Here is a 27,172-nt window from a genome sequence, read left to right on the forward strand (position 1 = left end):
ATGCAACTTTTTGACAAGACACGGTGAATTAGTACATGTTACAGAGGAAGACATCTGTGTAGATGACTATCCGTGTTGTTGATCTGCCATGTGACGCATAGTTAACATACAGGAATAGTGCCTCCCCTTCCTAGATCTTGCGGTGATTTCTGGGCAGTTTCTACGGTGTAGGTATGTAGATTTAACAGCCACCAGTGAGCTATGCTGCCTTGTATCAGAGAGCGGGATAATGAATTTCGGGTCAGCTATCACCTGCAAGACCAGTGAGATCCTCATCTTCTTGGTCATCATCCTACAACAAAAAACAAAATTACTGCATTCTAGTCAATGCAACATGAAACTATCAATATTGAATCTGATTCTGCCTCAGATAATGCCAGCATTTGCTAGAGACTCCCAAGATGCCAAGAACATAGCACCAATATAAATATATAATGTACCAGTACTTTTCCTTGTATTCATAATATCATTATCACAATATCAACACTTTGACAGCACTGTACATAGATCGTGTACCAATAATATGGTCAATGAGTATAACAGTAATGATTACACCTTCATGTCCAGCAAAATTGCCTTGAGTCTTGGCATCTTCACACAGTACACTGATGATGTAGTATAATGTGATTAATTGAAAATATTAAATATTGACCTTCATTTCACGAACATCCAGGTCTTCACCATATTGGATAGCATTGTCGATCTGAATTAGAACATTTGTGATAGAATCCTCGTCACAGAGGTTTAGAGGAACAAATGATACCATGCTGTAGTCATCAATCTGGTAATGCAGAAAAAAAATTATGCACTTACATTTAATAAATTAAAGTAAACTGACAACTAGATGATTTTTGACTGTGTTGGTGCTTTTTGACTGTCAACAAATGTATTAAGATATTTACTGACAAAGCATCTGCAATTTCTCAGACATTATTCCACCTCAGTTCAGCGAGTATCTGCTGTAGTTGAATTCTATTTGAAACCATGACTGTAACTTCATGCCTAGCTTAAAAAGCTTCAGATTGAAGCAGGAGAGCATGGATGGCACAGTGGTGAAAGTGCTTGCCTCCCCAATACAGTGGCCTGGTTTGAATCCTAGACACTGAGCATCATAACTGAGTTGAGTTTGTTGTCAGCTCTCATCCTTGTTTCAAGGGTTTGTCTCCCAGTTCTCTGGTTCCTCTCCTCCCACCCTCCACAAAAACCAGCACTCCCAAATTCCAATTGATTCTGTAAATAGCAGACAAAGAGCCTCTTGCTGGATGCACCACTGTCAATTCCTATTTATTTACTACTTTATAATCACAATATAAATCGACTGGAAGATCTATACACCTACCAACCGTGCCAGGGCTTTATTGAGCTTTTTAAATTTCTTGTTTGTGCTCACTTTAAGTTCTTCCACAAGCTGTTGTGGATCAGGATCTAAATACCTACAACAGCGACTAGTTACAATCAATAATATCCTTTGTCCATCTCAAAAATATAATGCATCTTACAATCACTGTAGACACAGGCCAGCAGAACACAATAAAGGCACAGGCCCCAACTTGACCAACAAATTAAGTGAATAAGAATAAACCCCCAGCTTTCCCAAAGAAATTGCACTTGAACCCACAGCCAACTATTATTATATTTAAGCGGGAAGTAATCAAAGTCTCTGAACTATTGATGGTATGAAAAAAATTATGCAAATAAAACCCCTATTTATACTAATAAAAGCAGTTACAGGCTGCTAGGCAGCCAGTGAGCCACCTTTTGGCTGTCCAGATCAAGGTTCTTCCATTTTGCAAAGTCACCACCAAGATAGAAGAGTTTGCACTTAGTTTGCTCTTGTTTTTAAAAGGCTAATGATGCAGGGGAAGGGGAAAAGACACAATAGAGTCCAAAATGAAGGGACAACTGATGAAGACATTCAAACACAAGCTTATTATAATCATTTTGACCCAAATTATATTTTCACAGAGTGAAGTGATTCGATCTTTTAATTTTTTGGCAGATAAAGTGATGTTTTTACCACACCTTTTGCCAATTTATCATAGACCCATATTACCTACCAACCGTATTAAGAGACCACTTCATGTATCCCAGAAGTCAGAAGTAGGGGTTCAACTGAAGTTTCTAACTGCAGGGTTTTAAAAAATTATTTATGTCAGGGTCAACAGGAAAAAAAGCCCACCTATCTACTTGCTTCATCTGCTTCTTGTTAAGCAAGTCCATTTTGCTCATGACATTTATATGAGGAATCTCCAGCTGAATCATCGCCGACAGTGCGGTCAGGACACCAGCAAAGAACTTGCTACAATCCACAACAAACTGAGAATCAATCAGGAATACACCACACACTCGGAAGTCCCACTGATGCAATGTCTGCACCAGCTGTCGCATCACTGGCATGTGGGTGTACAGTTCTATTTGGCCTGCGGTTTAACAAGGAAAAATTAAATAAGTAGACGGATCTACACCCTGGGGTACTCCCATTTGAAAAGGTTGGAGATGCTAGTCATCTGGCTTTCTTATGTTGTTCATGACAAATTAAGCCACTATTTTTATCTTTCAACATATCTCTTAGGGTGCACTTGAAGAAATAATAATAAAAAACACTCTTATTTTTGTTTTTAGGCTTGATTTCCACCAATCTCTCAAGTCAGGTCTGCAAACCTAAGCTCCTTTCTTAACAGCGGCTGGTAATCGAGCCTATTCCGTTTTAAGTGGTATCTCTTAGGGATGAAATAAACCTCAAGCCACGCCCAGATTGGTCTCCTTTAGGGGTTTACTTGAAATTTTACAACGAGCATCTCCAACCTTTTCATATGAGAGTTCCCCTGGAATCTAGACAGCCGCTATAATTTACTATTCTTTATGTGGTACCTGATTTAATTTGCCAAGCGAGTGTCTCTCCAATTTGCAAGTGCATGTAATATTTTGCTTCACTGGTCAGTGTAGGTTCAATTACCAGCCACTGCTTGGGAAAAGTGGCTCCACACCTCTCTCCGAATTCAAGGAAACAGATATCAAGCTTATAAGTTGGCAACCCAACTAACAGTTTGGTTGCAACAATGTTATTAATATCTTACTTGCACAATTTATTTTATTACTCACCTGGACAATCAAACAAGATATAATCATCATCAACATCTCCCAATTTTTCTTCCAGCCAATCAAAATTCTGCACCAGGTATCTAGGTGGAAAAATTTTAAATTAAATGATTTATCTATTAATTTGCATATAGTTGTATTGTAAAGATGGATTAAAATGCCAAAAAACCTTCAGGAATATAATTATGAGGCACATGTTTGGTATACTCACTTAGCATACTTTATAATGTAGACGTCAGAAATAATACAAAACTAAAAGCAACAGTTGCTTTTAGTTTTATTATAAGTGGAGCAAAGATCTGTGAAGTTCAGAAACATATTAAGAGTGATTTTCTTACTCCATACAGAAAACAAGTCCTCCATTTGGCCCAAGTCGTAAATCTTCAGCTTCCATCACATCTTCTAGTTCTACTAACTCCCTTACATCTAAAAAGCACAATAATCACTCATAAAGAGGTTGATTGTTTTCTTATAAGAAACGATTTGGAAATACATGAGAGTTACAAGGAATTTTCAGGTTAACAATGACCTTGAAAGCAATTTTAATAGTAAATAACTCATAACATAATTACACACACCAGCGAGGACTTGATAGTTAAAGTGTTCCGCAGCAGGATCGAGGTTCACCACATGCACTGAACGTTGTACATTCTCACAGTGTTGCAGTATTGTATTGCAATAAGTTGACTAGGAAAAAACAGAAGAAAATAAAGCCCTGGCCAAATGGACTCGCAAGTAGTTGTAAGTAGTCGCAAGTAGTCACAGGTAGTCTCAAGTTGAACTTGGGGTTAGGGTTAGGGTTAGGGTTAGGGACTCGCAAGTTTACACCCAAATCACACACACAAAAAACATTTAGAGGCTACATATCTTGTGTTTCATTTTCTAATAGGTTGCTATAACAACAAATAAATACGGTATCTTTCAACTTGTGTTGACTTGGGTTGGGTGGCCAAATGGTGAAAAACTTTCATGACTTGCATGCAAATTTACCTCAACCAGAGTGAGCGCAAGTCATCGCAAGTCAACGCAAGTGTAAATGGAGTCAAATGGCCGAATGAAGTCGCAAGTAGACACAAGTTTTCAACTTGCATCTACTTGCGAGTCTGTTTGGTAAAAAATCAACAACCTGCTTAAAATATTGACAGTATGGGCTAAAGGTGCCTAAAACCTAAGCAGATTGTCACTACCACCCTATCTCAACCTCCGCCCTACAATATCCTCCCTACCTACCTACATGTACCCCCCCCCCACAACCCGCCATTAAACTTGCAGCCCTCCATAATATGTTAAAAACACGATTGTATCACAAATTACCAGTCAAAATGAGCTTATGCATGGCAAGAAATAGGTTTAGTCTGACCGCAGCTGACATGTTCAGGCACCCAAGCTTTGTGTCTCAGTCTTTGATCTTTTTCTTCGTTTGTTTTTTATAGCCTGGCGATTTTTACATGCATAGTTTTGAGAAGGATTTGTATTCCAAATGTCCAATAGATAAGCTTACCAACCTTTCCGCTCCCAGCAGGTCCCATAATCAGTTGTGCGTACCTCATGCTTTCAAGGAACTTTCCAGAGTTGAAAATGCTCTCCAAATGCCAGGCGTTTCTGTGCGCTTCTGCGCCATTGCATCGTGGGTAAAAGTTGCTGCGCGCGCGGGGACTGGCCATTAACCGGCGAGAAGTTCCTTAGAGCATGGCGGCGACACGAAGGTTGACGAAGGTAGGTTATCTTAAAACTGAAACTCGCTTAAAAAGAGCTCGGAATTACTTCTCTTCGAAATTAAAATCGTTTAATGATGTTTAAGCAAGAGAAATTTGGGTAATAATGCGCTGACCTGTGCATAATTTAAACAAAACGTCGCTGAAATTGTTGATCGGAATCCTGGTCTGACAAATTGAATCTGATCTCATTTTGTTCCCAAACTGCAGCTGTCTGTTTTATTTAGTTCATAGTTTCGCCAACCTGATCTCAAATGCCCTCCTCTCAAGCAATAGTCACGTATTTTGTAATCGTTGGAAACGAAATGTACAATGTTGAATTTCATTTTGTGGTTGCATATTTATTACATCACAAATTTTCGATAACTTGCAATCGTTAATTTTGCTTTGTGAACTGACCTTTAAGTTTTCCGTTACAGGAACTGACAGACCTCAGAAAATCTGGAACAAAAACTTTTCGTGATATTGTCGTAGATGAAACTAATATTCTAAACTGGCAAGGTTTAATAGTACCGGTAGGTGGTTATTTTCTCTGGAACTAGTTGAATTGTACTTAATAATTTCACTTCATTATTTGTGTTCAACTTCCGTTCACTGTTGTTCCACGAAGGACGTTCGGCATGCCCGAATTGAAGCTTATTTAACCAATTTTGATTTCAAGTTTGATTTCTTATTACATGATACTTGATGAGTATGTATCCTTTTTTCCATGGGAAATATATTTTTTTTGAACCGTTATACTTGAACGAGGTCTTTTAGGGAGCCAATGATGAGTATTGATTCAGTGGATTTTGGGGGGCAGAGACTCATTTTGAGAACCCCTCTTACAGATGCTCCCTCAATTCCTGTATGTCTGTGCCGTACGCTGTATGCGCTGTGTGCCTATTCCAGAGCAGGAAAAAAAGTTTGAAATCCAGTTGTCCAGTGGGCCAGTACATTTCAGTTTTCAGTTGCCCCCACTAAAATAATCCTTGCCCAATAGGTGTGCAATGTTCATGTCTTATCAACTAACAAGGACCACGCAACTTCCATTTTCACTTGCCCAAGAGCAAAATTTACTTGCCCCGGGCAATCAGACCTGGGTTTTTCACTGCCCTGTATTCTTGCTCTAATGAATCACTCTAATAATTATTTTCTCCCTTTTATTTCTTGATTGCCTGTTATGCCAACTACATGGGGTAAACCTGGCCAAATTATGTCAAATAATTGTTAAGGTTGATTTTAACTGATTAGTTGTTTATCAACAAAAAAAGTAATGTTACTAAGTCATATTTGAAGCAAAACCTTGCACTACACTGTAGTTACTGTTGTATCAAGTTATTTAATGAGATATAATTGTCATATTATATATTTACACTGTAACCTTTAACTGTAACTAGGTTTGTACACTGGTAGATGTTTGATATGAAAGTATGCTGAGAGATGCAAAATTAAATGAAGTAGAACCTTTCCCCTATGATTACGTGACATCTTTTCTAGCTGTTCTGGAAGCCCTGCAATAAATGTTATCAAAAGTTTCATTTTCAAATGTTGGAATGCTCTGGAAAACAAGAAAGAAGTAGCAGGTTCAGTAAAATTCAAACAAAAGAAAATTAGTGCCAGAGTTTGGTAAGGTATTATGAAACAGAATGGTTTCGTGTTTGTCTTGTTTTTCTTTCCAAACAACTTTTTTAATTTCATTGGCTGTTACATGCTCGCTAGCAATGGTTTTGATACCAAATTTGCAGATTGAGTGTTGGAATTCTGAATATGTGGGGACTTTTAAAATGTTTGTTTCTTGTTTACAGGATCAGCCACCTTACAATAAAGGTGCTTTTAAGATTGAAATTGTTTTCCCTGCAGAATATCCTTTCAAGCCGCCAAAGGTGAGACTTGTGTTTTTGTCATAGGGAAATAAATGCCTTCATTCTTTAAATTGTGGTAACATGACTTAATAAAATTAACTTGACCATTTCAGTCTGGCAATTTCCCGTCAGGCTGACATTAAAAGAACCTTGCATGCAAAAATTTAGCTTGAGGGAATCCAATTTTAGTGAGATATAAGTTAAAAAATAAATTCATACCCCTAAGGGCAGTTTAGCAGGAAAGTGAAGATATTCAAGCCTAGACTTGCCACAAGCCGACCTCATGAGTTTCAGGATAGAATAGCTAAGCAAGCCAAGTGAGTGTCAACGAAGTCATGAGAGGCCAACTTGTGTCGCTTGAAGGGTTTTCATGTGCATTTCGTGCCAAAAGTAATGAGTGGCATGACTTGCAACGGGTGTCTCAGATTACATATAAAATGTAATTATTACATTTGCGTGTCTTTACCAGAATCAAAAACAATCCCATGTCAAAGACCAAATTTGTTTACCATGCTAAAGTTATTACAAACAAAGGTTTGAAACAAACGTATAAGGGGGACAAAAAAAGGCCAAATTTGAGTTAATTGTTGGAAAGGAGATCTCCCATGGCAAAGGTTTGACAAACGTCTTGTGTCCAAATTGCGCAGATAAAAGCAAAACCGTAGTTCCAGGTAAGATGCTAAAGTTAGGTCTGAGACCTCATCTTTCATTAGGTGAAATCAGCGGTACCACCATTGAGACAACAACGTTGCTATTCTCTCAAAAGCGTATGCAATCAACCCCATATTGAATTCAACTGTAAGTCACATTTCGTTGCCCCTTATAACTTGTGTTTGACAGTTCGGTCCCCAAGGAATATCCATGAGAGCTCTGATTGGTCAAAGCACAGCAACCCATTTTTTGCTCCCTAAAATTGGCGACAATCAAGTACAGAAAGTCCTTCGTCTGGCGGGTAATAAAATTATAAACAAGACAAAGCACTTTTCTGAAAGCCTAATTCAAGCCGCATAAACTGAGCTTCAGTTTACAAAAACAAATCCAATAAGCTCTTAAATTTTGCAGGACACCCAGTGACACTTTTGTAATCTACATGCAATCTACATTAAAGGAGCTACGTCACAGTTTGCGCATTTAAAAAGTTTAGCTTAAATTTTGTAAATTTGTCGTTTTTAATCCATGTCAAACTTCTCCATCCTCATCCATCCTCTTTCCTTTATGGTTTATTTTTATGTCTTTGGTAGTGTTCTATCTTGGTGAACTACTATTCTCAGGTTTCCTTCAGTTTAAAGGTAATTTTGTATGTGGCCAAAAAAAAAACTGAAAGTGCAGTGACTGAGCTCCTTTAAAAGGTCAAACAGGAAAATTATATACCATTTGGGCCAATATCTTGTCTGTTTTAATGGCAAAAAAATGAATTGAAAATCACAGCATCTGTCAATGGGACCACCTTTTGGGCAAAATGTTTTTAACACAAACCAGGAGAGTAATATTTCTTGAAAAAGGAATTGAATGCCAGTGCCTATGACTTTTTCAGATTACTTTTAAGACGAAGATTTATCATCCTAATATTGATGAGAAGGGTCAAGTGTGTTTGCCAATCATTGGCCCTGAAAATTGGAAGCCAGCGACAAAGACAGACCAAGGTTAGTAACTTTGATCATCTGCACAGTGACTAATTCCAACCTGTTTTAAGCTGTTTACACGTAAAGCTTGGCAGGTAAAGCTGTTTTAACAATACCATCCTTTGACAAAGTTTATCCTGAAAATTGTCCTTTAGTGTTGTAGAACTTTAGTTTAGTAATGCCTGCAGGGAATCATGGTAGCTGTATTCATCTTCTTGGACTGGATATTAATTGTTTTGATGAACTGCCATAATTCCCTGAAGGTGTTGCCATCTCACAGAAGGAATTGACCATTTTCTTAGTAACACAACAACAAGAACGACAACTTTTATTTCACCCCAGAGTTAGAAATTACAATGTTTTAGCTAGAGTTAGAACAAAAATGGTGACAAGAGAAAGACAGCAAGAACACAGTAATTTTGGAACTCAGTAGTTATGGTAATTCTGTTAACTCTGTCATGATCATTAAATTTGAAAGTCAAAACCCTAGGTTGTGGCTTATGGCAGTTCATGGCTTATGACTGATGGTCTTACAGGGAGGTTTGGTCATGTTAGCTTTATGTCTCAGGTCCCATCCACACTACGCCGGAGGAATTTGAAAATGCAGCTTTATTTCTACAGTTAGGCCTACTGTCCACACTAATCTGTCGCTAAAACAGAGCTTTTCGAAAATGTTCTTCAAACCAGACGAATTTGAAAACACCAGTTTTGCATTTTGATGTGGACAGAAAACATTTTGAAAATGGAGCTTTTTGAAAACATTGACGTCACAATAATAATGTGATTTCCCTACCTGAGTTTCCCCTGAACCACAAATCCAAGATGACCGGTATTTGGTGCAATTTCAAATTCCTCTGGCATAGTGTAAATTTCTTGGCTTACAACAGTCTTGACATGTTCTATTTTTCAGTAATTCAAGCTCTTTTGGCTCTTGTACACGATCCTGAACCAGAGCACCCACTCCGTGCAGACTTAGCTGAAGAGTATACAAAGGATAAGAAAAAGTTTCTCAAGAATGCAGAAGAGTATACAAAGAAGCACGCTGAAAAGAGACCCTCTGACTAATAGGCTGTTTCGACTACTTGTTTAATTCTAGGGACACATAACAGTCCAAATCTAGCTTTTGGCATCGTCATTTGTATATGCATTGCAAAATGTGCTTTTCATCTAACTGCTGATAGTTTTAGTTTTCCGTCTTTGTAGTAGTCAACTGCTCCAGTGTTAACTGTGTTTAACCCAGTGTAGGCCAAGTTCGTTCTTGCACATTTTGCTATAACTCCTAATTGAATTCATTCCCTGATCTGCACTAATGGCCTAAATTGATGTATTTGGTAATGCATGGATAATTGTTTAATTCTCACTTTACAATCGTCTGTAATGGGCTGGAAGAGAAGCTTCACATTCAAATCACTGTCACAAATTGCTGTCACAAATTGCTGTCACAAATTGCTGTCACTCCATCTTCTTTTCTAGTTATTACTACAGCAAACTAAAGTAATTTTTAATGTAGTCTTGTAGCCTTGTAGCCTTGTAGCCTTGTAGCCTTGTAGATCAGATGTATCGGAACCATTATACAGTTTTCCCATTTTTGATTAGTAATGGTAATTAATATTTTTGGCATGTTTTGTTGGTTTTTTAATCCTTTCCAATTCCTACTGATCAAAGAACCTTCCACACACTCAGGCTAACTTGGTTGTTGATCTGTTCATACATTAGGAAAACCAAGATAATGATGTCAAGAGCATACTTTAGATTGAGTAACAGCTGCATGTTTCACTGTATGACAGTTTGAATGGCATTAGGGTATGGTTGAGCAAAATGTTCAGCAGCTAGCCAATCCAAATCCAACACAAGGCTTTGTGGTAGACTTTGGCTTATATCACATCTGTTCTCTTTCTCAGTACTTAAAGTGACTGAGGAGTACCAACAGAACAGAGGTGGTAATCATAACATAACATCAAAGAGTTCTGGTTTTGTTTTTGTATTGTGGTTACCTTAGAGGAGAAAGACCCTGATTATTTCATCAAATTTTACTTAAAACGTTTGTGTCCAAAATTGCTTTTAGGTACTTTTATTTATTAAAGGCATAGCAAGCTGAGTTATTTCTCTTCACTGTGTGGAAGCAATGACAAAAACATTACTTTCGCCCATTGCTGCATTTATCTGCAGAGAGGACAGCGAGATGTATTCTGTGGTTAATTTTTTTTCCTTACTTGGTTAAAAATAAGTCAGATATCGACTGTATGAGGAGAGTCAAAAGTGTTAACCCTTTCATTTCCCAGCAATGGCTAACTTGCTTTCTTACATTTTTAACAACAAATTTCAAAATGGCAGGTAATGAGATCATCACAGTGAGGACATCATGATTAAAAACTTAACTCTCCCAACATGAGGAAAGAAAATATGTGACAAATAGTTGGGAGAATGTCAGGCCAGAAATGTGAAGGTTAATGCTGATTTAATGTGTGGCAATGTTCTCAAATGATTTAGTAAAACTGCACATTGTTTCACCAATGGAACTTTTGGTTTTGTTTTATGAGGTGGTAGCAATGTGTGTTTTCTGCACTGTCACTCTAGAGAAGAAATGTTAGTAAAATTCTCCTGTTGCTTAAAGTGTATCCAGTTTTTGAATAAAAAGAAATTATCAAAGTCTTGTTGACAAGCTTTGGCTGTTCTTCAGCTGCATTAGCCAGCGTTGGTTTTAGGTGGAAAACAATGGGAAAAAGAGGCATCCAAATGCAGGCAAAAGAGGAGAGACCCTGATTTGGGAACTGTGGTTAGTTCGGGCGAATGAAAAACTAGATTTGACCAACACCTTCATCAACCCTCTATGGACCGGGGGTAATCTCAGCCCAGATCTCCCATCATTTTAGCATCAAACAAAGTGAGATCTGGGTACGAGATTACACCAGGAGAAACCTTCAACGATCACAAGACGATGCGAGTTATGTGTTATAGACTTCAACTAGTCTCTCTTGTTTAGTCTGTCGAGCGCGACCGTAAGTAAACCGCGAGGAAAAAATGGCCGCGTGGAAACCAGGGGGTGAGACGCGCCCAGGAGTCCACCCCAAGGAGTTCGCGCGGCCATTTTTTTCTGGTGGTTGTCTTTCACTCGTGGTCTGAGAGTTACCGTCACAGTGTGAAGAAAAGTTAAGTACTTTTTGTAATGGAGTTGAAATTTGTAAATAAGTTGACATAAGTTAGGCAACGGAAATATCATCCAAATTCATTCCTTGGCGTGGATTGCTCATGTCTACGTCTGAAGACGAACGTGACAGTATTGTTTGCGTTACTCAAAGTGCGTGATATTTCCGTTGCTTAATGTCACGCTTGACATCTAATGATAATTTATCCTCGTCCGTTCGCGTTCGCTTACTAGATTCAACTTAACTCCAGGTATGTACCAAACTTTTCTTCTTGCTGGGGCGGTGACCCTCGTCGTCCTATGGTTAACTTTGAGGTTTCTTGCAAAACGAAAAGTGCAAAACTTGCACACTAAATATGTCTTCATTACTGGATGCGACTCGGGCTTCGGTCGTGAAACCGCCATTCGTTTGGACAAGATGGGAGTTCATGTATTGGCCGCCTGTTTAACGAAGCAAGGAGCACAAGATTTGAAATCGATGACGAGCGACAAACTGAAAACATTTCAAATGGATGTTACAGATTCTCAGCAAATTAAGGATGTATTTAGACAAGTGAAGAACCTGCTACCCTCGGGACAAGGTAAGGAAAAATGTTTACCTCGGCGTCCACATAAAATGACAGGAGTCATCCGAGGAAATAGTTCTTGTACTAATCTACCTTATGATCCCTTTATTTTCGCGAGACTTAAAAATATTCGCGAAATTAGTCCCCCGAAAATTAAAGCCGCGAAATTTAGTGACCTTTATAAAATCCATTACTTTTTTTCCATCTGTTGTGAGTTTACATTTCAATTAATTAAATGCGAGTTCAGTCGAATGTTCGACTGATCCAGTCGAATGTACGACTGAAGTTCGACAGTTGATTTAAACGCCGCATTTTACATGTGTCGAATCTAATTCATAAATTATGTTAAATAAATTATGTTAAATAAATTGTGTTTGCTCGAATGGGAATTAACACGTCGCTATCGCCCGCGCTCAGCAATTTTTTTCGGCAAAAGATGCGACGTTTAGATCAAATCAGCCGAACTTATTCATTCGAGTCGACTAAAATTAGTATTTGATTCGGCGCATGTAAAATGCGACGTTTTAACTGGGCCTTAGTTACTGTAACACTTCCTCAGTACAGTCTTCAAATTTTCCACCGGTATCTGGCTCCCTACAGTTCTCTGTGATTAGCTGCTTAAGCCTCTTCACGATGGCTTCGTTCTTTTCAGAAGAATAAAATACAGAAATGGAAGTTTAAAAACGAGCGCCAGTTAGTTGATTCGCGAAATTTAGTTACCTTGAAAACGGTGATTCGCCAAAATCGCGAAATTTAAGTCCTGCGAAATATTTCTATTCCAAATTTGCGAAATCAAATTCGCGCGAAAATAAGTGGTAATTAGGTAACCTGCCTGGGGAGATACAGCAAGCGAGCGAGCGAGCTAACGAGCGCGCCTGGGGTGAGCAAAAAATCCTTATTTTTCGCACTCGCTCGCAGTTTCGTTCCCTTCGCGTGCTTTTGCAAATAATGAACCTAGTGTTAATACAGCTTAACGCTGGTTTTCCAGTGACGGATCTAGGGAAGGGGCCCGCCCCCCTTATTTTGGGTAAAAAAAGAAAAAATCACAGAAGAAAGAAAAGCCGGCAGGGCAAGCAAAACAAAACCGGGGCCCCTCCTCTTAGCTCAAGGTCTGGATCGGCCATTGTTTTCACTAGCAACGGAGTTAGAATCGGAGTAGCAGTCGGAGTTGCTAGTGAAAATCGAAAATCTTAATTTTCCACCAAGAAAGTTAACTGCAGAATACCCTGCCACTCGATTTCATTCACTTGATCATTCATGCGCATTATGCGCAAGTAGAATTGAGAACAATAGTGGCGGGGTATTCCGCAGTTGCTCTATAAATAGGCTATTTTTGCAATATTCGAATCATCGTTAAATCTCAACGTTAGAAGGCATTCGTCCGAAAATTGGTGTTCTGGCTATTTAAAACATGCCCTTTCCAGTTCTGAGATTCATTTAGCTGCAAAAGTTTAGAAATTACGTTCGCGTGACCAATTGGTGTAAAAGACCAATTTAAGCTTATTAACTCTAATACTATGATAAAATTTTAAATATATCTTTTTAAACAGAAAATCGGTAGCAGGGCACCCAAAATAACATTAAGAAAGTAAACTAGTCGCGTACAATCAAAAAGTGTGAGGGTATTTGAAGCACTCGTGCAACCTCATAAAAATTCTTGTTCTTCGTGCAAAACTCGTTACCAGGGCCCCAACGAGGTTAGTACTCACGAGTTCTTCACTTTCAAGTCAGTGATGTTGCTGAAGGGCTTTCGTGTTCACAACGCGACTCTATGGACCACCCTAACAAAATAGAGGTATCAGATCCTGTCACTATAATTAACAACGCTATGAGGACGCAATATAATAGAGGAGCTGGTTCCTCTGACTGGATACTTTTTCCAGTAATGCAACAAAATAGACCAATTTCGATATATTAAAATTCAGCCTAAAACAATAGACCTCAGTGCGAGGCTCTGGGAAATAACTACAGAGTTTGTGGGGTTTATTCCCCAGAGCCTCGTGCTGAGGTCTATTGTGTTAGGCTGAATTTTAATATATCGAAATTGGTCTATTTTGCCGTTAAAATGATTATTTACTCTCCACTTAACTAAATTCCAGGCGTGTGGGGACTGGTGAACAATGCCGGAGTTTTTACCGTTGCGCCAATAGAATGGACACCGCTGGAACATATGAAGCACATCGCAGACGTCAATTTGTGGGGAATGATTGACGTCACTAAGACCTTCCTACCGTTGATTAAGAAGTCCCAGGGAAGAGTGGTTAATTTGTCGAGTATGGCAGGTTAGTTATAGTACACGGCATCACAAAACCTCTCCGTATTAACGGGTGGCCGTAAGGCAGGGTTTCACTGTAATATTATATTAGTCAATAACGCGATGTTTCCCCCAACATTTCTCGTCTACTTTATATCGATTTGCCATAGAAGTATTCCGCGCCCCTTGGAATTTGAATATAGCCAAAGTCCTTGTTTTCGTTTTCGCTACCTAACACAACGTAAGCGGTGTAAACGAGTTGTTTCACGTGCCTTGCAACCAACTTTTTTGAAACTTCAGCTGCTGGTGCTGTGCCCTCTTGGTGCATCTCTTTTGTGTGTATGTAATAAACCTCTCTGTGACTAACTATCGCGTTGAAACGTTTCCTGTAAACAGGACGTCATTGGTCATGGGCTCGTGTTTTCCAACCCTCTTGACTTGAAACGGAGAATGCGTTGCTCTTATGAGTTTTGGTAGTTACTGCTTTCTAAGGTATTTTCTGTTGTTGCAGGTCGCATGTCGTTTCCTCGTGTATCCGCTTATTGTATCTCCAAGTATGGCGTTGAAGCCTTTTCAGATGCCCTCAGACGAGAAATGAGCCCGTGGGGAGTGTTGGTCAGCATGATTGAACCTGGAATGTTTCAGACTGGTATAGCACACACTGTTGGTGAATCAATGAAACAGCTTTGGAATAATCTGAGTCCCGAGATGAAGGAAGATTATGGAGATAAACGTCTTGACGGAAGTAAGTTAAACTGTTGTTGCAATGCCAAGTATAACAACATAAGAATATTTTTTTAACAAAAATAATTTTGTTTTGATAAGAAGCAAAAACGATGTAAGAGTAAGATTAAAAAAGGTAAGCTAAACTCAAACATAAGGTAAGGGTTTTCTACTCAGCTTACTCGATCTAAAAATAATTATCTAAGCGAGGTAAAAAAAAAAAAAACTACCCCTAATTGTTTGTACAATACGCTCTTAAGAATATAATGCTAACATTTTTTTAGAGGTAACAGAAAACGTGCGACCCTCTTTTATGCTATTACACCTACTTGGTAATGCTACTGTGGGATTAACGCTTCGAATATTTCTACTTTGCTGACTCAAGGTGTGTATACCAGGTCAAAGCTTGTCCCGCGCTGCCGAAGATTATCGTTGTAAGGTCCATGTAAGGAGTGATGCAACTTTAAACGTCACTGGTATCAACATACCGAATTATAACCGAACTTGAAATGCAAATAAAAAGTAGTTTTTTTTTCTCTGAGGCAGATGACTGTCAAGTACCGACACTCTATTCAGTGGCGGATCCAGACCTTGAGCTTACGGTGGGGGGGAGGGGGGGTTTGCTTGCCCTGCCGGCTTTTCTTCCTGCTGCGATATTTTGGGGGTTTTTTTTATCCAAAATAAGGGCCCTTCCCCAGATCCGCCATTGCTATTCACAATTCTGGTGAAAACACTTCGATACATTGTATATATAAATATTATGTGCTGTATCGTAAATTTTCCCCCACCCCCTTCAGATACCCCACTGTTTATATATGGCACACCTCACAAGCCCCTCCCCTCGCAGTCCGTGGTACTACAAGTGAAATACAGTTCACAACTCTTGGCAGACATGTTGCCCATCAGAATATTTAATTCATCTCTTGTAAGGTTCCATTCTTTGGCTTGTGAGCCACCCTGGACAGAGACCCCTTCCCTGAAGTCATAAGTCTTGTTAAAACCCCTTACGAAGTTGCATAAGCCCAGGGCTTCATGGTGCCCTTTAAAAAAGACAGACCTTGTCAAGGGGCACTTTCCAATTTGTGGCAAAGCGGAAGAAGGAACCTGGTTGTTTGGTTACCATTAGTTCTGCGACACTAATGAAAAAACTTCGGTATTTCTCTATACTTTATAGTTTCCATGGCGAAACGAACGCAACGCGTGATAGAAAAAGAAACCTCACCAGACACTTACAAAGTTGTGGACGCGATCGTGGATGGCCTGACGTCACAGGGACCCCAGACACGTTATGTGGTTGGCACGGATGCAAAGCGAATCGTGCTGATGTCGAGTTTCCCAACGTTTATTGGTGATTACACTTTACGTGAGAAAAGGCGCAAGTGATTTTACTCCGCAGTTTTTACTTCCTCTTGAGAGCTGCATGTCATACGGGAAAAATTTAAACTGACAACACCACCTCAACAAGAGTCTATCATGTTTTGTTCTCAAACTCATTAATAATTCATCAAGTTAAAACAAAGAAAATCACAACCGTGAAGGATGATTTTGACGATTTTACTTCTCCTTTTACTCCTTAGTTTTGTTTCAAATACTCGAGACATTGTTTCATCGGGCTATCCAAACACCTATTTCGTCAAAACTACTCCGCTGCGCGTCGTATTTTCAACTTTCTTCTCGGTGTTTGGATATCCCGAGGAAACACTGTCTCTCGTGTTTGATATATTACTTTAAAATGTCCCACCTTCAAATTATCGACTGAATTCACTCCAACACACCTCCTTGAAGTTTTACCCTGTCCTGAGTATTGTTTTTACATTATTAAAATATAAAAGGAGTTACCGTAGTCTGCACGAACAGAACTATATATTTACTAAACAAAGCAAAAAGTGTTTCTGTCGAGGAGCTATCGGTCTGATAGTTGCCCCGCGGAAATTTGATGCTCTTAAAACTGGCATATTTGTTTTAAGAACATCAAATTTCCGCGGGGCAACTATCACCCGATAGTTCCTCTACAGAAACACACTATTGTTTACTTATAGTTCACCACTAAATTTTCTTCCGTGCGCCAGTTCAAAAATCATAATGAATTATTTTAAACATTTTCAGATGAAAGCCGTGACAGGCAGATGTAAAATTTGAAAAAGAAAACCGACAAAAACCCACTTAATACAATTTCAATTCTTTATTTTCTACAAACCCGCTTGTTTACAGAAAAATTTTCACGGACGAGTACTATCCATCCGGGTATTTTCCGCGGACGGGCACTATGGGCTGATAGTGTCTCTCCGCGGACGAACACTATCGCACCACGTGATCAATTTAAACCAGTAAGACTCGCAGAAAATTTAGTGGTGAGCTACAAGGGTTGACAGTGTCTCTCCGCTGATGAACGCTATCGCATCACGTGGTCAATTTAAAACAATAAGAATTACAGAATATTTAGTAGTGAACTATAATCTACCTTAGTTGACCACATGATCTTCTCTCAATGAAAGATCAAATTAAGGGAGTGAATCATAAGTTATTTTCAGACATGGTACCCAGTTCTTCCGAGGTTGTTACTCGCGCGACGCGAGGATAGCCCAAGCGGAAATTTCGAAACTACTTGAGATGAAATGGAGGGAAATGTGGTGCAAAGTCCTTTAGTTTTGATTTTAATGGCACAAATGTTTTCTGTACTCTCAGCCGTCTTTTTGTTCGACTAGGCTTTTATTTGCTTTGCTTTGCTTTGCCACGTGCACATTACGCCGGAGGGATTTGAAAACTCAGCTTTATTTCTCCGGTTAGACCTATCGTCCTCACTAATCCGTCACGAAAACGGAGCTTTTCGAATACGCTCTTCAAACCGGGGAATTTGAAAACGCCGGCTTGGCGTTTTAGTCGAGACAGAAAACAATTTTAAAACGAAGCTTTTCGACAGTAACGAGGTTAGAATAATCATTATACAGGGCAGTGGAAGCTCTCTTAATGGATACTGTTGTAGGCGGACAGCTCTACTCAAAACCCCGTTTGAACTCCCTAAATGAAACGTAAATCTGAAGTCCGATATTGACTTAAAAAAATCTTGGCTCTCTGACGTGAAATGTCTTTGAAATGAAATTAACTGAAAGACTTATGGAAAATTGCGTGAAAATCGAGCCTGTTAGATGGTCAAGGATGGATTTTGAGAGCTAAGGTAAGGTAAATTTGGTTGACTTGAAATACAAATGAAAACTGAAACACACGAAAATGAGATCCCGCACGCGTGATAACCGTTGTTATGACAATCGTTATAATTTCCCTCAACTGATGCGCAGCCACGTGCTTAAAAGAATCCTCCACAAGAAAAATAAAAACACATGGCGACTGTTATATTTATCCATAATTCATGGCACAGCCGCCATCTTTTTTTCTTACGAAGGATTAGTTACGTACACCCTCTGGTATCATGTCAGTTGCATGTTTTGTCTTTGTTTAGCTTGATTTCGAGCGACACGTGTTTTTATACCAGCTGTAAAGTGAAATTTCACCATTCCGTCCACCCTGGTTTAATTGGGAAGCTTATTAGGGAGCACAAGCAAACCACGACGAAGACGGCAACGAGAACGTTAATGAGCAAAACAATAGCTGTGCACGTGTGTTATAAATCTTTAATTGTACATTTCTTTACCGTCCTATGCAAAACAAGAACGTGAAATGACTAATTCTGTTGTAGATAGAGAGTAGCGTAGCAGTGTGCGCTTGTTAACGAACTGGCGGCCGCTTCTTTACATTTTCGAAGTGTCTGTGAAGAGGATTTAGATAAAGTTTTGAACGACTAGTAGATTCATACTAAAACAATTGGATTATTCGCTTTCGATTTCTATGCGTGATAGAAATCTCGAGCTCATAATCTAATTGTTAAATAGAAACACGATTTTAAACCAATCAGCGCGCGTATTTACAGAGGGCTGTTTTCTGATTCTTTGCATCTTCTTCTCTTTCTTTTCTCTTCTCCCCATCCTCGACTAGAGAGCCCGTTCACAGACTAATGCTCCTGAAATCCTCCGCGCGATTGGAGAAGCTAAAATTTGGCAAATAAGGGAAAGAAACGAGGAGGTATAATGGGCCTGAGGACCATTTCTTAAAGGTCGCGAAAAGTTTTCGCACCCGAAACCCGTAGCAAAATCTCAAACCTTATTACTTCAGAGCTGTTTTATGCACATATTCTTAATATGAACAGAGGTTCCCTTCATACAAGAGGCTTCATACGTATACACCTCTTTGTTTTTAAATACCGATGTCTCCAACTACACAAAACAACAGCAGTAAAAAAAAACCGATTAACTAAAAATTGCTTTGCGAGCCTGAAAAGTTTCCGGGGTTCCTGGGGTGCATTGAAGCGTAACGATGTCACGCAATCGCAGTTGCTTGTATTTGCGTGATGTTCAGTTTGTTTGCAAGGAAGCTTCGGTTGTTCACATTTTCGAGATGCGAAATGCAGTTTAGAACCAACCACCTTGGCCATTTTCTGCTAACGATGCTGCTCCTTGATCGGCTGAAAAAATCGGCGCCGAGTCACGTCATTAACGTGTCTTCTGAAGGGCATGCAATGGGGTCTGTGAAGATAAACTTTGATGATATCCACTGGGAGAAGAGTTACAGCGCTTAGCCAGCCTATTACAACAGCAAGCTTGCAAACGTGCTCTTCACACGAGAGTTGAGCAAACGCCTGGAGGGTAGCTATGTGACTGCCAATTCACCCAGGAGCTGTCCAAACTGAACTGGCACGCCATACCATTTACTCCAGAGCAATCGTTTTCCTAGTCCTGTGGTACGTAACTAAGAACCCTCAAGAGCGAGCCCAGTCGACCATTTACTGCGCAGTCGCAGAAGAGATGGAAGGTGTAAGCGGCAAATATCTAGCAGATCCCTTAAAAAGGTTTTACAGCCCTCAAGAAATTAGCTCTCATAATTCCCTTACCAAGGTCCAATCATGCTCAGCCTCTTGAACTTGCAATGATTATATGTCACTGGGACAAAATTACTTCAAAGGTACTGTTGTGTGAGTTTAAAAGCATTTTGAGCACATGTGAGCCTAGGGGACATGTCCAGAATTATTTGGGAGTGTCTCTTTGTCAGGCCTAATCTCTCAGTCTTCTGTATGGGTCACCAAATCTCCCAGACATGAAGGAAAGTGTTTTAATTACATATTACCACGCATAGTTTCATTGTTTCTGGGCAATGTTGGGGGGATAATTGATGCAATTCTGTGCCAGTTGTATCGGTGGAACTCAACAATATAAATACGAGTTACATTTTTTTTAGGGGGGGAGGGGGTGGGTGGGTGGTGGGGTTGAGAAGAGGCAAAATGTTCAACCTACCCAAGTTAAACATTTTTTAGGTTTGCATCTCTCGACTTGTTACTGGAAAACTGCAACATGTTCCCAGCATGTGTCCCTGCTACAGTACACTGTTTTGCATAATTTTTTAGATTTAATTCATTTTAAATATGCGCAATATCACAATACTTGGCATAAATTTGAATTCGAAGACTTCCTACCCACCCCAACTGGAGATATTTCGTAGTACCATTTTACCATACCTTGTATTTAAACCATATTACCATCTTTAATATGTATTACCTTGGGACAAAAGTATTTATAAGGACACTCTAGGTAAAAATAAAGTGTAAACATGTGAGTTTAGGGCAAACAACTGCTGTCATACTTCATATCACCATATTAGATATGTATTACCTTGGGACAAAAGTATTATAAAGACACTCTAGGTAAAAACAATGTGTAATGTAAGCTTTATGGCAAACAGCTTCTGTCAATGAACTTCCTTCGATCAATTTCTGCATACTGACAAATAAACTAGAATTTGTACAAATGTCGCGAACCGTAGAAGTCGTGTAGGCTAGTCAATCCCATTTTGCACTGATACTTTCACAAGATGTGCTTAATTCTTATGAAAAGATCTCGTCATAATCTGAGCTTTCACTGCCTTCACTGGATGAATTATCCACGCTTACCGCCAGTCCTGTAATAGTTTTTGTCGAAACTATCGCATGACTTAAGACCATAACTTTGTTCTGATTGGCCGTTCGAATAGTGCGCGCGAATCAAAAACCCCCGCGGGTTTCTAAAAATAAAAAGATATGCGCAAAGTTTGTCTCATAGGGTTTGTATGGGAGATGAAGGCTCCAGGTAATGGGCTCCTGGTACGGATGTTAAAGGATTAACAAGAAAACACAGTTAATTATCAGGAACGTCCTCCATCAGCTGCCCATAAAGTTAACGATCCCCTGCGTTGAAACTATTCTGTACCCAGAGCTCTCACGTTTAAATAGGCAAGCAAACAAATCAGCCCGAACCATGGGCGCTGGGAATCGTCAGCTACTGCTGACAAACGTTTAAGGATATTTTACCTCTCTGATCACCACCAAAAATCGTATTTTACACATTCAGTGCAAAAATCAAGTGTTGTTGTTTAACCCTAACCCGAGTACCCACGTCCTGCGTGCCCAGTCCACATGTCCCCACGTTCACGTGTTCCGGCGTCCCGATGTTCCCTAGTCCCAGGTCCCGAGTCCACACGTCCTCGAGTCCCTCCACAAGTCCTGAAGTCCCACATTATACGTCCCAGTCCCCACGTCCTAGTTTTACTTTTAGTCACAGCAAATTTCTTTGCAACAATTGTAAGTTTGGGGTCCCACGAGTTTACAACGGATTCTTATGAAATGCCGCCTTTTTACTAAATTCGGCGTGGTAAATCGAACAGTGAGTCTCAGTTGTTTGTCAGAAAAGCGTGACCGCTTCTTCAAAAAGGTCCATTCTTGTTCTCCAAATACGGTCAGCTAAATCATGTCACGCGAAACCATTCATCCGAACATCACACAACCAGAGCACGATCTCCAATCATGTACCAAACTTTACTCCTTGCTGGGGCAATAACACTCATCGTTTTGTTGTTAAGTTTAAAGTTTCTTGCAAAACGAAAAGTGCAAAACTTGCAAACTAAATATGTCTTCATCACTGGATGCGGCTCGGGCTTCGGTCGTGAAACCGCCATTCGTTTGGACAAGATGGGAGTTCATGTATTGGCCGCCTGTTTAACGAAGCAAGCAGCACAAGATTTGAAATCAATGACGAGCGGCAAACTGAAAACATTTCAAATGGATGTTACAGATTCTCAGCAAATTAAGGATGTGTTTAGACAAGTGAAGAACTTGCTGCCCTCGGGACAAGGTAAGGAAAACTATTAACCTGGGCGTCCACAGAAAATGACAAGGATCATTTGTGGGAATAATTCCGGTGTTTAATCCGTTTAATAATCCAGCTAAAGGACGGTTTTCACTAGCGACGGAGTCAGAATCGGAGTAGTGGTCGGAGTTGTAAGAGCGCTTATGAAAATCGAAAATCTGAGTCTTAAGCGGAGTCATATAAACCTTGCTGGAATTGTAGTCGGCAGAATGAGAAAGTTTCCATTTTCTTGCCATTCCACTTACAACTCCGTCGCTATAACTAAATGATTTATTGAAAGCTAGATTGTCGGAGCGGGCAGCAGAAGCGGAAGAACAAACACATCACAATTCTAGTTTGCAGACTTCTGAACTAGTCTTCTCTACATCATAAGCGACTGAATCATAAAGGGAATTTGTATTCTGCTTCCGATTCCATCGGTTTAAATTTTCACAAGACGGGTATCGCTGAGCTTCTAATTAAGACACCGACTCCGACTCCGTCTCTGGTGAAAATCAGCTTTAAGAGAACGCATAACGCTTGCAGTTCAATCCATTATGCTTTCCTTCATCCTTCCTGACCAGTTCAGGAAAAAACTACATAAAAACAAACACATCAAATAAAATTTTTAAGCTACGCAGACATTCTTTAAGCTCGTCACGCAATCTATGACAAGCGTAATGGCTGTTACAGATTCCCATGGAGACGACCCCTTTATAAATAGGACGGGGGTGCTCGTCATACCTTTCAGAGGATAAAAAAACGTTTTTATTACCTCTTAGGGTGTTCAGTCTCAAAAGGTCTACAACGGGAGCTTTTCCAATTCCTTTTAGGGTATTGAGCCGAAGGAGAGCCGAAAAAAATATGACAGGAGATAATGTATTGTTTCAGAATTGGTACCTTTCAGGGGGAAAAGAAATTTCAAGCCACGCTCACAAAACAAAATCGTGGTACCTCTTAGGGGCTCTTTTCAACTGAAATTTCCGACGGACGCCACCGTCCTTTTTCTGTGGGTGTCCCCGCCGGGCAGATTAACAGCACTCTGCCCGGCGGGGACCCCTATAAAAAGGACGGTGGCAAATGAAACTCTTGCTACCCTCGGAAAAAGGTAAGGAAAATTTATCCCGAGCGCTAACTTAAAAATAACGGGGATCATCTTGAGGATTACGGGAATTGGTGGTAATCCAGCTGGGAGTGAACATGACGCTTGCAGCTTCATCACAAATAGATTCCATATTACCGTGCGCCTGTCCACAGATGACGTCAAAATGTGATAAGAAGTGACGTTACGGAAAGAAAAAGAGAATGTTGCAGTGATGCAACAAAATTTCGCCGTTGAAATAACTATTAACTCTAAATTTCAGGCGTATGGGGACTGGTGAACAATGCTGGCATTGGCACCGCAGGACCAATAGAATGGACACCGCTGGAACATATGAAGCACATCGCAGACGTCAATTTGTGGGGAATGATTGACGTCACTAAGACCTTTCTGCCGTTGATTAAAAAGTCCCAGGGAAGAGTGGTTAATATGTCGAGTCTTGCAGGTGAGGTATAGCACACAGGGTCATGTGCACATTAGAAAAGAAAAATTGTGGCGGCAATATTATATCAGTCAATGTTGCGATGTTTCCCGAACATTTCTCGTCCGCTTAATAAATGGATGTAGCCAAGCCTAAAAGGGGAGCTCCTGATTGCAATATAAACTGTAACCTGACTTGAGCCTGCAATTAAATCGAAAATCAGTACCTGGGCAGCGGTCAACTTCAATAAAACGCGTGACCTCGATGAGTGCTAAATTAAAATACTGGTCAGCAGATACCTTGTTTTGACAAGTGTCAATTGACCTTGGATGTCCAATATCGATGACGTACGCTGTAAACCAAGGCTTCATCAGGACTGTGATTGTGCTCGGCAACTTTTCAGCAACTTTTCGTGGTTGCAGCAACTTTTTGCGGCTCTAGCAACCTCGAGCAAGTTTTGCCTTTCTGAGCAACTTTTGAGCACAATATGGGTTTAGAGCACATATCAAGCACGAAAAAAGCCAACGATTTCATACAAAACTTAAATTTATTCGAATTTCTGGAATGTTTATCAACCTTTTGAGGTTTAAAGTTTGAAGTTCCTTCATATCGAGTCGGCAAGACGTAAAATGAACCATGTGTTTTGGTCCGTTTGACCTAGTTATATTATATAACAGCGAATAGACAATGATGAGATAGCCAATCAGATTAGCTTATTAACAATAGAACACAGCTAAGCGGCTACTAAAGGCTGATAGTATGCGAGAAGCTCAGCCAATCATTTTGCACCATTTGCATCAGTTAACTGTCTAATGTATATTTTTTGTACAGGTCGTTTGTCGCCTTGTTTTGCGTCCGCTTATTGTATCTCCAAATATGGTGTTGAAGCCTTTTCAGATGCGCTTAGACGTGAAATGAACCCGTGGGGAGTGTTGGTCAGCGTGATAGAACCAGGGGCGTTTCAGACTGCTGGAATACACAAAATTGCTGACTCAATGAAACAGCTTTGGAATAATCTTAGCCCCGAGATGAAAGAAGGTTATGAAGATAAACGTCTTGACGGAAGTAAGTCTTAAATGTTATTGCAAGGTCACGTATTCCCTTAAGGTATGTGCGCTGGGTCAAGGCGTGTCCCCCGTTGCCGAAGATTATCCTGTTTGCTTCCGTAGAAACTGGCACGGAAGCAACTAGGAGTACTTCGCAGCGCCTATGAAAGTTTCAAGGTGCTATCATCAAGTCTACGTAAGAAATGATACATCTTTATTATAAGCAAACATTACATGCAACAGTGAAAGTGAATGACTGCATCGATACTCTATCCTCAATTTCTGGAGAATGCAGGAGAATGTAATAGCCGCGAGCTACTATGTCGAGCACAGGAGGCAATGTAGCTTCTTTAGTTGCTTTAATACCTTAAACAACATGGCGGAAACTACATACAAAGATCGCAAGGCACGATGGTTCACGTGGTGCTTACATCACCGGAAGTGCATTAGAAGTACATATCATCACAGTGAAAACACCTTGAACAATATACTATTTAATTTTTTTGTGTGTTTTGCAGAGTTTTTATGCTGCTTTTAAGCTACCCTGGACATAAGCCCCCTCTCTACAGTTATAAGCCTAGCTAAACCCGCTTGTGAAGTTGCAAAAGCCTAGGGTTTGGTACGGTGGTACCCTATCAACGAAGAGAAATCCTCAACCCTATTCTCAATGAAGCTGTTTGTTGCGATCAGTTTTGACACACTAATGACAAAACCTCTGTATTTCTCTATACTTAATAGTTGCCATGGCCAAGGAAATGAAGCTCAAGATGGAGAAAGCTGCATCACCGGACACTTACAAAGTTGTGGACGCGATCGTGGATTGTCTGACATCACAGGGACCCCAGACACGTTATGTGGTTGGCCTGGATGCAAAACTAATGGTGTTCATACCATATTTACCAACGTTTATTGGTGATTACGTTTTCCGAGTGTAATAGGCACAAGTGATTTAACTCCGCAGACATCGGTGTACTTTGTTGCTTCCTCTTAAGAGCTGTATGTCACACGGCTAAAATTTGAACTGACAACACCAGGAAAACACGAACCAATCATGTATCGATAAATAATAATGTTTAGATAACCCACCTTCAAATTATCGATTACTAAATTCCTCTACCCTTGGGCACATGCATGCCAAGATTAATTAACGAAAAGGTAAAAACCACCCTAAAACACCTCCTTGAAGTATCACCGTGTCCTAAGAAATTCTTTTTAAAATTATTAAAATATAAAAGGATTTACGCTAACTACACATGACCACAGGATCACATGATCAACTGTATGTTGAATAAAGCGTGATTTTCATGATAAAAATCTTTACTTGCCATTTTCGTAATCTCTATCAAGAGACCATGATCTCTGTCTCTATGCACCTCTGTGAGCTCCGATTTCTGGTTGAGAAAGAAATATGAGAAAATCTTCTGTCTAGAGACACAGAAATAATTGCCGCTCAGTATTTAGACGTAATCCAATACCAGACGTTCTGTTTGTTTGTTTGTTTGTTTGTTTCTATTCTTGATTTAGAAACTCTCCAATGCGGTCGCGCTGTTCATGTCACAGATTTCACAACAAGCCGTAAAGGAGTGAATATAAGTCTAGAAAATAAACCCTACCGTAAAATTCCAAAAGTAACAACCCGCCCCTAATAGTAGCGAACGCCCTTCCCCTAAACTGTGGCACCTGATAAATCACGAAAGTAGCGACCCCCTGAAAATACTGAGCCCACCCCGTCCCCCTCCCCCGCCACCAACAAAAATAAAAAAAATAAATGAATCGCGAGTATTTTTCCAAACAGTAGTCCAGTCAAAATGACATACGTTAACTTGACTGATAACAATAAACGAGGAAAGGTATCATTTAATATGCTACAAAGCATCATACAAAATGTCAAGTCGTGCCTCATAAGTTGGTGTTGCGCCGGTTCAAAACAAAACCTTTAAAATTTTTATCAGAAAACAGGAACGTTTCTTCAAGTTAATATTGACTACACACTTTTTTTTACATAAGAACGTCAAATTTTGGAGCTGAGGCTGAACGTTCTTATATTTTTTGCGATTTGAGGCTGAAAATGTTCTTAACATGTTACATTTTTGTTACCTTTATTTTATGATTGTCATTTGAAAATACAGATTAGCGAAATAAAAACGTTCTTAATCTACTCTCAGCCTGAGGAATGTTGTTAATACGTTCTAAACATTTTGGTTAATCTCAGCCTCAACGTTCTATAAATAAACGGCACGTAATGCATGCAGAAGCGATGACGTTTTAAAATTGTTCCTAGAAGATTGGAACATGAGCAGACAAACTGATTCTTAAATTTTGGGGTTAGAAATTTTAGGGTTTTACATTTAGGGTAGTCCACTGGTGGTTCATTCAAGTAGTTCATGTACCAGGTCCATCTTGTTAGTCCATGTGCTAGGGGTCAGCGAA

General features: G+C 39.8%; 4 protein-coding genes across 4 annotated transcripts; 3 read left to right on the top strand and 1 right to left on the bottom strand.

Moving 5' to 3' along the window:
• Positions 1-204: 204 nt before the first annotated feature.
• Positions 205-4,768, bottom strand: LOC145463701 (GPN-loop GTPase 3-like). The gene is made up of 8 exons (XM_081447481.1): positions 4,605-4,768; positions 3,678-3,786; positions 3,438-3,525; positions 3,103-3,182; positions 2,180-2,420; positions 1,340-1,433; positions 653-781; positions 205-292 (listed from the first exon to the last, which is right to left on the bottom strand). The coding sequence occupies exons 1-8, from the start codon at positions 4,761-4,763 to the stop codon at positions 242-244; spliced, it is 951 nt and encodes a 316-aa protein (XP_081303607.1). The 5' UTR covers positions 4,764-4,768; the 3' UTR covers positions 205-241.
• A 2-nt stretch (positions 4,769-4,770) lies between these two features.
• Positions 4,771-10,378, top strand: LOC145463718 (ubiquitin-conjugating enzyme E2 L3-like). The gene is made up of 5 exons (XM_081447502.1): positions 4,771-4,815; positions 5,234-5,329; positions 6,602-6,679; positions 8,193-8,301; positions 9,191-10,378. Exons 1-5 carry the CDS (start codon positions 4,789-4,791, stop codon positions 9,343-9,345), a joined length of 465 nt encoding a protein of 154 aa, XP_081303628.1. The 5' UTR covers positions 4,771-4,788; the 3' UTR covers positions 9,346-10,378.
• A 153-nt stretch (positions 10,379-10,531) lies between these two features.
• On the top strand, positions 10,532-16,922 carry LOC145463700 (retinol dehydrogenase 16-like). Its single transcript, XM_081447480.1, has 4 exons — positions 10,532-12,006; positions 14,091-14,273; positions 14,757-14,990; positions 16,143-16,922. Exons 1-4 carry the CDS (start codon positions 11,679-11,681, stop codon positions 16,349-16,351), a joined length of 954 nt encoding a protein of 317 aa, XP_081303606.1. The 5' UTR covers positions 10,532-11,678; the 3' UTR covers positions 16,352-16,922.
• Positions 16,923-20,861: 3,939 nt separating this feature from the next.
• On the top strand, positions 20,862-26,917 carry LOC145463703 (retinol dehydrogenase 16-like). The gene is made up of 4 exons (XM_081447483.1): positions 20,862-22,179; positions 23,538-23,720; positions 24,528-24,761; positions 25,481-26,917. The coding sequence occupies exons 1-4, from the start codon at positions 21,852-21,854 to the stop codon at positions 25,675-25,677; spliced, it is 942 nt and encodes a 313-aa protein (XP_081303609.1). The 5' UTR covers positions 20,862-21,851; the 3' UTR covers positions 25,678-26,917.
• Positions 26,918-27,172: the final 255 nt, after the last annotated feature.

This window comes from Orbicella franksi, chromosome 12 (assembly GCF_964199315.1).
Source record: "Orbicella franksi chromosome 12, jaOrbFran1.1, whole genome shotgun sequence".
NCBI classification, from domain to species: domain Eukaryota; kingdom Metazoa; phylum Cnidaria; class Anthozoa; order Scleractinia; family Merulinidae; genus Orbicella; species Orbicella franksi.

Excerpts from the sequence above, each read along its gene's own strand:
- LOC145463701 (XM_081447481.1), bottom strand. The coding sequence starts at position 4,763 with ATGGCCAGTCCCCGCGCGCGCAGCAACTTTTACCCACGATGCAATGGC. Across the intron at positions 2,421-3,102 it reads TATCTTGTTTGATTGTCCAG|GCCAAATAGAACTGTACACC; the intron begins GTGAGTAATAAA and ends GTTAAACCGCAG. Across the intron at positions 782-1,339 it reads ATAAAGCCCTGGCACGGTTG|ATTGATGACTACAGCATGGT; the intron begins GTAGGTGTATAG and ends CTGCATTACCAG.
- LOC145463718 (XM_081447502.1), top strand. The coding sequence starts at position 4,789 with ATGGCGGCGACACGAAGGTTGACGAAG. Across the intron at positions 4,816-5,233 it reads CGACACGAAGGTTGACGAAG|GAACTGACAGACCTCAGAAA; the intron begins GTAGGTTATCTT and ends TTTCCGTTACAG. Across the intron at positions 6,680-8,192 it reads ATCCTTTCAAGCCGCCAAAG|ATTACTTTTAAGACGAAGAT; the intron begins GTGAGACTTGTG and ends TGACTTTTTCAG.
- LOC145463700 (XM_081447480.1), top strand. The coding sequence starts at position 11,679 with ATGTACCAAACTTTTCTTCTTGCTGGGGCGGTGACCCTCGTCGTCCTA. Across the intron at positions 14,274-14,756 it reads TAATTTGTCGAGTATGGCAG|GTCGCATGTCGTTTCCTCGT; the intron begins GTTAGTTATAGT and ends CTGTTGTTGCAG. Across the intron at positions 14,991-16,142 it reads AGATAAACGTCTTGACGGAA|TTTCCATGGCGAAACGAACG; the intron begins GTAAGTTAAACT and ends TATACTTTATAG.
- LOC145463703 (XM_081447483.1), top strand. The coding sequence starts at position 21,852 with ATGTACCAAACTTTACTCCTTGCTGGGGCAATAACACTCATCGTTTTG. Across the intron at positions 22,180-23,537 it reads CTTGCTGCCCTCGGGACAAG|GCGTATGGGGACTGGTGAAC; the intron begins GTAAGGAAAACT and ends TCTAAATTTCAG. Across the intron at positions 24,762-25,480 it reads AGATAAACGTCTTGACGGAA|TTGCCATGGCCAAGGAAATG; the intron begins GTAAGTCTTAAA and ends TATACTTAATAG.